The sequence below is a fragment of the Bufo gargarizans genome, chromosome 8, assembly GCF_014858855.1.
Source record: "Bufo gargarizans isolate SCDJY-AF-19 chromosome 8, ASM1485885v1, whole genome shotgun sequence".
NCBI classification, from domain to species: domain Eukaryota; kingdom Metazoa; phylum Chordata; class Amphibia; order Anura; family Bufonidae; genus Bufo; species Bufo gargarizans.
Window position 1 is genome coordinate 107206539 of NC_058087.1, and position 12461 is coordinate 107218999.

The 12461-nt window shown below is 47.7% G+C and overlaps 1 protein-coding gene across 1 annotated transcript in view; it reads left to right on the plus strand.

Moving 5' to 3' along the window:
- The window catches only part of SLC40A1 (solute carrier family 40 member 1), a 299923-nt gene that overhangs the window by 88290 nt on the left and 199172 nt on the right, over positions 1–12461 (plus strand). The window contains exon 4 of the mRNA XM_044304309.1: positions 11128–11243. Coding sequence (XP_044160244.1) covers positions 11128–11243 — 116 coding nt within the window. The remainder of the gene's footprint in view (positions 1–11127; positions 11244–12461) is intronic.

Consider the following 12461-nt stretch of genomic DNA (forward strand, 5'->3'; position numbering starts at 1 on the left):
TGCCACATCCACACGTCCTAGTGTACCAACTACCTCAGGTCCCAGTAGCCGCCAGAATTTACAGCAATATATGGTGGGGCCCAATGCCGTTCTAAGGATGGTAAGGCCTGAGCAGGTACAGGCATTAGTCAATTGGGTGGCCGACAGTGGATCCAGCACGTTCACATTATCTCCCACCCAGTCTTCTGCAGAAAGCGCACAGATGGCGCCTAAAAACCAACCCCATCAGTCTGTCACATCACCCCCATGCATACCAGGGAAACTGTCTCAGCCTCAAGTTATGCAGCAGTCTCTTATGCTGTTTGAAGACTCCGCTGGCAGGGTTTCCCAAGGGCATCCACCTAGCCCTTCCCCAGCGGTGAAAGACATAGAATGCACTGACGCACAACCACTTATGTTTCCTGATGATGAGGACATGGGAATACCACCTCAGCATGTCTCTGATGACGAAACACAGGTGCCAACTGCTGCGTCTTTCTGCAGTGTGCAGACTGAACAGGAGGTCAGGGATCAAGACTGGGTGGAAGACGATGCAGGGGACGATGAGGTCCTAGACCCCACATGGAATGAAGGTCGTGCCACTGACTTTCACAGTTCGGAGGAAGAGGCAGTGGTGAGACCGAGCCAACAGCGTAGCAAAAGAGGGAGCAGTGGGCAAAAGCAGAACACCCGCCGCCAAGAGACTCCGCCTGCTACTGACCGCCGCCATCTGGGACCGAGCACCCCAAAGGCAGCTTCAAGGAGTTCCCTGGCATGGCACTTCTTCAAACAATGTGCTGACGACAAGACCCGAGTGGTTTGCACGCTGTGCCATCAGAGCCTGAAGCGAGGCATTAACGTTCTGAACCTGAGCACAACCTGCATGACCAGGCACCTGCATGCAAAGCATGAACTGCAGTGGAGTAAACACCTTAAAACCAAGGAAGTCACTCAGGCTCCCCCTGCTACCTCTTCTGCTGCTGCCGCCTCGGCCTATTCTGCTGCTGCCGCCTCGGCCTCTTCCTCCGCCTCTGGAGGAACGTTGGCACCTGCCGCCCAGCAAACAGGGGATGTACCACCAACACCACCACCACCACCTCCGTCACCAAGCGTCTCAACCATGTCACACGCCAGCGTTCAGCTCTCCATCTCACAAACATTTGATAGAAAGCGTAAATTCCCACCTAGCCACCCTCGATCCCTGGCCCTGAATGCCAGCATTTCTAAACTACTGGCCTATGAAATGCTGTCATTTAGGCTGGTGGACACAGACAGCTTCAAACAGCTCATGTCGCTTGCTGTCCCACAGTATGTTGTTCCCAGCCGCCACTACTTCTCCAAGAGAGCCGTGCCTTCCCTGCACAACCAAGTATCCGATAAAATCAAGTGTGCACTGCGCAACGCCATCTGTAGCAAGGTCCACCTAACCACAGATACGTGGACCAGTAAGCACGGCCAGGGACGCTATATCTCCCTAACTGCACACTGGGTAAATGTAGTGGCAGCTGGGCCCCAGGCGGAGAGCTGTTTGGCGCACGTCCTTCCGCCGCCAAGGATCGCAGGGCAACATTCTTTGCCTCCTGTTGCCACCTCCTCCTTCTCGGCTTCCTCCTCCTCTTCTTCCACCTGCTCATCCAGTCAGCCACACACCTTCACCACCAACTTCAGCACAGCCCGGGGTAAACGTCAGCAGGCCATTCTGAAACTCATATGTTTGGGGGACAGGCCCCACACCGCACAGGAGTTGTGGCGGGGTATTGAACAACAGACCGACGAGTGGTTGCTGCCGGTGAGCCTCAAGCCCGGCCTGGTGGTGTGTGATAATGGGCGAAATCTCGTTGCAGCTCTGGGACTAGCCAATTTGACGCACATCCCTTGCTTGGCGCATGTGCTGAATTTGGTGGTGCAGAAGTTCATTCACAACTACCCCGACATGTCAGAGCTGCTGCATAAAGTGCGGGCCGTCTGTTCGCGCTTCCGGCGTTCACATCCTGCTGCTGCTCGCCTGTCTGCGCTACAGCGTAACTTCGGCCTTCCCGCTCACCGCCTCATATGCGACGTGCCCACCAGGTGGAACTCCACCTTGCACATGCTGGACAGACTGTGCGAGCAGCAGCAGGCCATAGTGGAGTTTCAGCTGCAGCACGCACGGGTCAGTCGCACTACAGAACAGCACCACTTCACCACCAATGACTGGGCCTCCATGCGAGACCTGTGTGCCCTGTTGCGCTGTTTCGAGTACTCCACCAACATGGCCAGTGGCGATGACACCGTTATCAGCGTTACAATACCACTTCTATGTCTCCTTGAGAAAACACTTAGGGCGATGATGGAAGAGGAGGTGGCCCAGGAGGAGGAGGAGGAGGAGGAGGAAGAGGGGTCATTTTTAGCACTTTCAGGCCAGTCTCTTCGAAGTGACTCAGAGGGAGGTTTTTGGCAACAGCAGAGGCCAGGTACAAATGTGGCCAGCCAGGGCCCACTACTGGAGGACGAGGAGGACGAGGATGAGGAGGAGGAGGTGGAGGAGGATGAGGATGAAGCATGGTCACAGCGGGGTGGCACCCAACGCAGCTCGGGTCCATCACTGGTGCGTGGCTGGGGGGAAAGGCAGGACGATGACGATACGCCTCCCACAGAGGACAGCTTGTCCTTACCCCTGGGCAGCCTGGCACACATGAGCGACTACATGCTGCAGTGCCTGCGCAACGACAGCAGAGTTGCCCACATTTTAACCTGTGCGGACTACTGGGTTGCCACCCTGCTGGATCCACGCTACAAAGACAATGTGCCCACCTTACTTCCGGCACTGGAGCGTGATAGGAAGATGCGCGAGTACAAGCGCACGTTGGTAGACGCGCTACTGAGAGCATTCCCAAATGTCACAGGGGAACAAGTGGAAGCCCAAGGCCAAGGCAGAGGAGGAGCAAGAGGTCGCCAAGGCAGCTGTGTCACGGCCAGCTCCTCTGAGGGCAGGGTTAGCATGGCAGAGATGTGGAAAACTTTTGTCAACACGCCACAGCTAACTGCACCACCACCTGATACGCAACGTGTTAGCAGGAGGCAACATTTCACTAACATGGTGGAACAGTACGTGTGCACACCCCTCCACGTACTGACTGATGGTTCGGCCCCATTCAACTTCTGGGTCTCTAAATTGTCCACGTGGCCAGAGCTAGCCTTTTATGCCTTGGAGGTGCTGGCCTGCCCGGCAGCCAGCGTTTTGTCTGAACGTGTATTCAGCACGGCAGGGGGCGTCATTACAGACAAACGCAGCCGCCTGTCTACAGCCAATGTGGACAAGCTGACGTTCATAAAAATGAACCAGGCATGGATCCCACAGGACCTGTCCGTCCCTTGTCCAGATTAGACATTAACTACCTCCCCATAACCATATATTATTGGACTCCAGGGCACTTCCTCATTCAATCCTATTTTTATTTTCATTTTACCATTATATTGCGAGGCTACCCATAGTTGAATGAACCTCTCCTCTGCCTGTGTGCTAGGCCTAAATATATGCCAATGGACTGTTGCAGTGGTGGGTGACGTGAAGCCTCATTCTCTGCTATGACATGCAGACTGATTCTCTGCTGTCATGAAGCCAGATTGTCTGTTACGGGACCTCTCTGCTCTGCCTGTGTGCTAGGCCTAAATATATGCCAATGGACTGTTGCAGTGGTGGGTGACGTGAAGCCTCATTCTCTGCTATGACATGCAGACTGATTCTCTGCTGTCATGAAGCCAGATTGTCTGTTACGGGACCTCTCTGCTCTGCCTGTGTGCTAGGCCTAAATATATGCCAATGGACTGTTGCAGTGGTGGGTGACGTGAAGCCTCATTCTCTGCTATGACATGCAGACTAATTCTCTGCTGACATGAAGCCAGATTGTCTGTTACGGGACCTCTCTCCTCTGCCTGTGTGCTAGGCCTAAATATATGCCAATGGACTGTTGCAGTGGTGGCTGACGTGAAGCCTCATTCTCTGCTATGACATGCAGACTAATTCTCTGCTGACATGAAGCCAGATTCTCTGTTACGGGACCTCTCTCCTCTGCCTGTGTGTGTGCTGGGCCTAAATATATGCCAATGGACTGTTGCAGTGGTGGCTGACGTGAAGCCTCATTCTCTGCTATGACATGCAGACTAATTCTCTGCTGACATGAAGACAGATTCTCTGTTACGGGACCTCCCTCCTCTGCCTGGGTGCTGGGCCTAAATATATGCCAATGGACTGTTGCAGTGGTGGCTGACGTGAAGCCTCATTCTCTGCTATGACATGCAGACTAATTCTCTGCTGACATGAAGCCAGATTGTCTGTTACGGGACCTCTCTCCTCTGCCTGGGTGCTGGGCCTAAATTTATGACGATGGACTGTTGCAGTGGTGGCTGACGTGAAGCCTGATTCTCTGCTATGACATGCAGACTGATTCTCTGCTGTCATGAAGCCAGATTGTCTGTTACGGGACCTCTCTGCTCTGCCTGTGTGCTGGGCCTAAATATATGCCAATGGACTGTTGCAGTGGTGGCTGACGTGAAGCCTCATTCTCTGCTATGACATGCAGACTGATTCTCTGCTGACATGAAGCCAGATTCTCTGTTACGGGACCTCTCTCCTCTGCCTGTGTGTGTGCTGGGCCTAAATATATGCCAATGGACTGTTGCAGTGGTGGCTGACGTGAAGCCTCATTCTCTGCTATGACATGCAGACTGATTCTCTGCTGACATGAAGCCAGATTCTCTGTTACGGGACCTCTCTCCTCTGCCTGTGTGTGTGCTGGGCCTAAATATATGCCAATGGACTGTTGCAGTGGTGGCTGACGTGAAGCCTCATTCTCTGCTATGACATGCAGACTAATTCTCTGCTGACATGAAGACAGATTCTCTGTTACGGGACCTCCCTCCTCTGCCTGGGTGCTGGGCCTAAATATATGCCAATAGACTGTTGCAGTGGTGGCTGACGTGAAGCCTCATTCTCTGCTATGACATGCAGACTAATTCTCTGCTGACATGAAGACAGATTCTCTGTTACGGGACCTCTCTCCTCTGCCTGGGTGCCGGGGCCTAAATATCTGAGAATGGACTGTTCCAGTGGTGGGTGACGGGAAGCCAGATTCTCTGCTATGGAACCTCTCTCCAATTGATTTTGGTTAATTTTTATTTATTTAATTTTTATTTTAATTCATTTCCCTATCCACATTTGTTTGCAGGGGATTTACCTACATGTTGCTGCCTTTTGCAGCCCTCTAGCTCTTTCCTGGGCTGTTTTACAGCCTTTTTAGTGCCGAAAAGTTCGGGTCCCCATTGACTTCAATGGGGTTCGGGTTCGGGACGAAGTTCGGATCGGGTTCGGATCCCGAACCCGAACATTTCCGGGATGTTCGGCCGAACTTCTCGAACCCGAACATCCCGGTGTTCGCTCAACTCTAGTTATAGCGTTTACAAACTATGGTACAAAAATGTGAATTTCCGCTTTTTGAAGCAGCTCTGACTTTCTGAGCACCTGTCATGTTTCCTGAGGTTCTACAATGCCCAGTCAGTAGAAAACCCCCACAAATAACCCCATTTTGGAAAGTAGACACCCTAAGGTATTCGCTGATGGGCATAGTGAGTTTATAGAACTTTTTATTTCTTGTCACAAGTTAGCGGAAAATGATGAATTTTTTTTTCTTACAAAGTCTCATATTCCACTAACTTGTGACAAAAAATAAAAACTTCCATGAACTCACTATGCCCATCATGAAATACCTTGGGGTGTCTTCTTTCCAAAATGGGGTCACTTGTGGGGTAGTTATACTGCCCTGGCATTTTAGGGGCCCAAATGCGTGCAAAGTAGTTTGAAATCAAAATCTGTAAAAAAAAAATGGCCTGTGAAATCCTAAAGGTGCTCTTTGGAATGTGGGCCCCTTTGCCCACCTAGGCTGCAAAAAAGTGTCACACATCTGGTATCGCCGTACTCAGGAGAAGTTGGGGAATGTGTTTTGGGGTGTCATTTTACATATACCCATGCTGGGTGAGAGAAATATCTCGGCAAAAGACAACTTTTCCAATTTTTTTTTATACAAAGTTTGCATTTGACCAAGATATTTATCTCACCCAGCATGGGTATATGTAAAATGACACCCCAAAACACATTGCCCAACTTCTCCTGAGTACGGCGATACCACATGTGTGACACTTTTTTGCAGCCTAGATGGGCAAAGGGGCCCATATTCCAAAGAGCACCTTTTGGATTTCACAGGCCATTTTTTACAGATTTTGATTTCAAACTACTTTGTACGAATTTGGGCCCCTAAAATGCCAGGGCAGTATAGCTACTCACAAGTGACCACATTTTGTAGAGAAGACACCCCAAGGTATTGTGTGATGGGCAGAGTGAGTTCATGGAAGTTTTTATTTTTTTGTCACAAGTTAGTGGAATATGAGACTTTGTAAGAAAAAATAAAATAAAATCATCATTTTCCGCTAACTTGTGACAAAAAATACAAAATTCTATAAACTTGCCATGCCCCTCACGGAATACCTTGGGGTGTCGTCTTTTCAAAATGGGGTCACTTGTTGAGTAGTTAAACTGCCCTGGCATTTTGAATCAAAATCTGTAAAAATGGCCTGTGAAATCCGAAAGGTGCTCTTTGGAATTTGTGCCCCTTTGCCTGCCTAGGCTGCAAAAAAGTGTCACACATGTGGTATTGCCATACTTAAAAGAAGTAGGGCAATGTGTTTTGGGGTGTCATTTTACATATACCCATGCTGGGTGAGAGAAATACCTCGGCAAAAGACAACTTTTCCCATTTTTTTTTCATCCAAAGTTGGCATTTGACCACGGCGATACCACATGTGTGACACTTTTTTTTGCAGCCTAGATGCGCAAAGGGGCACAAATTCATTTTAGGAGGGCATTTTTAGACATTTGGATCCCAGACTTCTTCTCACGCTTTTAGGCCCCTAAAATGCCAGGGCAGTATAAATACCCCACATGTGACCCCATTTTGGAAAGAAGACACCCCAAGATATTCAATGAGGGACATGGCGAGTTCATCGTATTTTTTATTTTTGGGCACAAGTTAGCGGAAATTGATTTATTTTTTTTCTCACAAAGTCTCCCTTTCCGCTAACTTGGGACAAAAATTTCAATCTTTCATGGACTCAATATGCCCCTCACAGAATACCTTGGGGTGTCTTCTTTCCGAAATAGGGTCACATGTGGGGTATTTATACTGCCCTGGCATTTTAGGGGCCCTAAAGCGTGAGAACAAGTCTGGAATATAAATGTCTAAAAAATTTTACGCATTTGGATTCCGTGAGGGGTATGGCGAGTTCATGTGAGATTTTATTTTTTTGACACAAGTTAGTGGAATATGAGACTTTGTAAGAAAAAACAAAAAAAAACAATTTCCGCTAACTTGTGCCCAAAAAAATGTCTAAATGGAGCCTTACAGGGGGGTGATCAATGACAGGGGGGTGATCAATGACAGGGGGGTGATCATCGAGTCTATATGGGGTGATCACCCCCCTGTAAGGCTCCATTCTGACGTCCGTATGTGTTTTGCGGATCCGGTCCATGGATGCTTGAATCCATAAAACACATTTGGACGTCTGAATGGAGCCTTACAGGGGGGTGATCAATGACAGGGGGGTGATCCGGGAGTGTATATGGGGTGATCACCCCTCTGTCATTGATCACCCCCCTGTAAGGCTCCATTCAGACGTCCGTATGTGTTTTGCGGATCCGATCCATGGATCCGTAAAACACATACGGACATCTGAATGGAGCCTGACAGGGGGGTGATCAGGGAGTCTATATGGGGTTAATAAGTGATGGGGGGGTGCTTGGTGCTACTTTACTGAGCTGCCTGTGTCTTCTGGTGGTCGATCCAAGCAAAAGGGACCACCAGAGGACAAGGTAGTAGGTATATTAGACGCTGTTATCAAAACAGCATCTAATATACCTGTTAGGGGTAAAAAAAAATTGCATCTACAGCCTGCCAGCGAACGATCGCCGCTGGCAGGCAGTAGATCAGCTCGCTTACCTGCAGTTCCTGTGAACGCGCGCGCCTGTGTGCGCGCGTTCACAGGAAATCTTGCGTCTCGCGAGATGACGCGTATATGCGTCACTGTGCCTGGGAGAGCCGCATCCGGAGGCGGTTAAACTACTATAATGGTGGTCTGTGAATGACACTGTTATGGGGCATCTGTGATTGACACTGTTTTGAGGCATCTGTGGATGGCACTGGTATGGGGGCATCTGTGGATGGCACTGGTATGGGGGATCATTGTGGGGGCATCTGTGGATGACACATATATAACATCTTATGTGTCATCCACAGATCCCCCCCCCCATAACAGTGTCCCTGTGTAGTGAATGGGGTCCGGCATCTGTTTCTGTAATGGCAGCGGGCCCCGATGCAGTCACTGTATTCTACCACACCGGGCCCCGCTCTTTGTTGTATACGGTAATCATATCTAACTTGTGGGTATTGTTTAAAGTATTCCAATCATCTTAAATCTAGCGCTGTACTACTTACAACTAACTTCTTGGCAGTCAGGAGGCCGGGCGGGCCGGCATTCATGGCGTAGCTCACTACGCTCACTGCTCTGCCTGCTTCACTCATAAAGTGGGCGGCGCAGTGAGCGTAGTGACTGCCAAGAAATTAGTTGTAAGTAGTTCAGCGCTAGATTTAAGATGATTGGAATACTTTAAGGGTCCATTCACACGTCCGTTTTTTCTTTCCTGATCTGTTCCGTTTTTTCAGGAACAGATCAGGACCAGATCTGGACCCATTCATTTTCAATGGGTCCTGGAAAAAATCGGACAGCACAATGTGTGCTGTCCGTTTCCGTTGTTCCGTTCCGCATGTCCGTTTAAATATAAAACATGTCCTATTCTTGTCCTGAAAAATCGGATCCTGGTACAATACAAAGTCAATGGATCCGCAAAAAACGGATGACATTCGGATGTCATTCCGTATGTCATCCGTTTTTTGCGGATTCCGTTCCTGGAAACACATAACAAATTCTTTTTTTTTTTTTTTTTTTTTTTTTTTTTAAATTTTTTTTCAAAGAAATCCAAACAACTTTATTTGATTATTGAAATGTATACATGTTTCCGTTTTTTGCGGATCCGCAAAAAACGGATGACATACGGAAACATTTTCAGGAACAACGGATCCGCAAAAAACGGACCGTTTTTCAGGATGAAAAAAAACAGGACGTGTGAATGGACCCTTACAATACCCACAAGTTAGATATGATTACCGTATACTACAGAGAGCTGGGCCCGGTGTAGTAGAATACAGTGACTGCACCAGGCCCCGCTGCGATTGCAGAAACAGATGCCGGCCCCCAGCCCCTCCTCCCTCTCAGCATATTCACCGGACGGTCGCAGCATTCGCCCCCATAAGACGCACTGCTATTTCCCCCTCACTTTTGGGGAGGGAGGAAAGTGCGTCTTATAGGGCGAAAAATACGGTAGTTGTTCAAAAAGTATTAAAAAATATGTTGTTATTGAAGGGAGGAAAAAGTTTTGGTAATCCTCTTGCAGAAAACTTTGTATTGGCAAGGTTTGTCCTTTTTAAAATAGAAAAGACATAAAATAAGTTAAAGGGATTGTCTGGCCATACATTTTTTTTTATTTTTTTAAAGATGGTTTAAAAAGCCACTATATGCAGCACGATGGCTCAGTGGTTATCACTGTTGCCTTGCATCGCTGGGGTCCCGGATTCCATTCCGACCAAAGACAACATCTGCATGGAGTTTGTATGTTCTCCCTGTGTTTGCGTGGGTTTCTCCGGTTTCCTCCCATACTCAAAAGGACATACTGATAGGGAACTTCGATTGTGAGCCCCATTGGGTACAGCTTGATGCTAATGTATGTAAAGCGCTGCAGAATATAGTAGCACTTTATGTGTGAATAATATACATCTGATTCCCTGCTGCTCACATTCCATCAATTCACATTCCCCCACCAACCTCTGCTTCATGCTCCCTGTCAAACTACAAGAAATGCCTGTGTAGCCAATCAGTGGCTGCAAAAGCAATGTGCCTCAGGTTGTGCTGAGTGGCCATTAGTGCATCTCTAGATGGTCCAGAAAGCAGACACTGGTTGGGGACTTTGAAGCATCTGTACATGAGCACAGTGAGTATTGTATCGTTTTAATATTTTAACCCCTGCAGTGATCCCACTTCATTCGGGACCGGTGCCGGCTGTATAACACAGCAGGCATCCAGCCATAATGACGGAACTGTGATTGTGCTGAACTCCATCATTTAACCCTTCAGATGCAGCGATCAGCACCGATTGTGGCATCTGGGAGATGAGGTAGAAGGATGCGTTTCGCTCTGCCTTCCTATCAGAGCCTCTGCAGTGGAATTTTGGGGTCTCCGATTAGTTACCAAGGTAGCTTGGATGCTTCTGAAGCTTCCCAAGCTGCCATGGTAAGCTCCCTGTGTGCTGGCCGGGCCCATGCTGCGGACCGCAAATTAAAGGCCACAGTGCACGGGGTCTGCAATTCGCATCCGATAGTCCACATTGCACTACTGTTTTGCGGTGCGGAGGCATGGCCAGAATCCCAAGTCCAGAGCAGAGGATCACACTCACACACGGAGCGTGATTCCCGCAATGGTCACGCTCCTGTGAAACAGCCCTAAGGCCTCATGCACACGACCATAGTTCGGGTCCGCATCTGAGCCATAGTTTTTGCGGCTTGGGTGCAGACCCATTCACTTCAATGGGGCTGCAAAAGATGCGGACAGCACTCCGTGTGCTGGTTACGAATAGTCGGGCTCACTGCGTGAAGGTATGGGCACTCCTTGGTACTGCAATTATATCGGGTTTATTCGCCACTCATAGAAGAGGTGACACGTGTTTCGACACATGCAAGTGCCTTTATCAAAGCAATGTGAGCAGCTGCTCACAGGCACTTGCATGTGTCGAAACACGCGTCACCTCTTCTATTAGTCTCTTCCTTCATTTAAGCACTTCAAAAATTCTATGAACGTGGGGAGGAAAAAATGCAAAACAAAAATTGGACCTGGTATTTAAGGGGTTAAACCATGGAAAACCTTTAAAAAAATGTTTTTATGGCTGCACAAGCTTTTTAATATGTTGAGATCTTGTCTAATTTAACTCGTACCTTTTTTTTTTTTTTTCAGTGGCGCAGACTTCGTTAATTGTGCAAAATGTTTCTGTTATAATTTGTGGCATAATCCTGATGGTGGTTTTCTTGTACAAGACCGAACTTTTGTCAATGTATCAAGGGTGGCTCTTGGTAAGTTACCTATACTAACAACATTAACATTTTAAATGATATACTAACTTTTGTTACTTGCAAACAATATATACACGTGCTCAAAGCATTTTCTGGTAATCAGTACATTAAGGTTTATTGTTTTCTGTTATGCCCTTTGAAGAGGACCTGTCATCTAAAAATCCAATGCAATCTGAAGGCACAATGTTGCAGAGGAGGATAAGCAGAGCAAATTGATAGGTATTCACAGGGCTGCCAAGATAAACATATTGGTACCAGTGACTGACAGCTATCTATGTATGTATTCATATACACAATGCTATCAATCACTGATAACACCTCCCTCCTGTACATATTGCTTTTTTCACCTCCTGTAAAACCTAAGATATACATGTATAAATTACAAGTTTTACAGAATCTTTTCCCATCAATCTGCTTGGCTTCTCCTACTCTATAACATGCTGCTTTCGGATTGCATTACATTTTGTGGTGACATATCCTCTTTAAATGTAATGCGGTATCTTATTATTTTGGTCAATACCAATGCAGGTGCCAGGACCCTCACAGGCAAAGGCAGGGTTTGCAACTTTGTGTACAATGTTGTAAATTTTGTAAAAATAGTACATGCTTGTCTAATGTCAATAATAGAAAAAATATTACAAAGGAAAGGTCCTGCATGTCTTATGTTGAAGACTGTTTAGGGAACAATCAAATCGAAGACTTTTGCTGGTACATCAGCTTATAAGTGTCATGATGCAACTTTCAACTTGATTAAAGAATAGATTTTGCGGTCTTTGCATTTCCTTACCTTAATTTCTGTTATGCTAATTTTCTCACTATTAGGCCACTTCCACATGGTCAGCATTTTGATCAGTATTTTTCATCAGTATTTGTAAGTCGTTACCTTAACTGTGCTTACTTACCTGGTCCCCGTCATTGGTTTCCTCCCATATCACTCCATGGCCATCTTCGCATCTCCCCTACCTGCAGAAATCAACATTTATCGACTGAGGTGGTGTAGCCAATAGTGGCCCACTATTGGCTGCACCTCCTCTGTTGACAGATGTTGACATGTCACGTCACACATGATGCAAGGGGAAAGGTCAGTGCGGCGGCCCGCTATTAACTGCACCCCATCCGTCAGCGGATGTTGATTTCTGCAGGCAGGGAAGGGAACTGGTGTTGGCGACCAGGTAAGTATGCACAGTGTCACGGTCAGGGCATTGTAGAAGAGGTTAT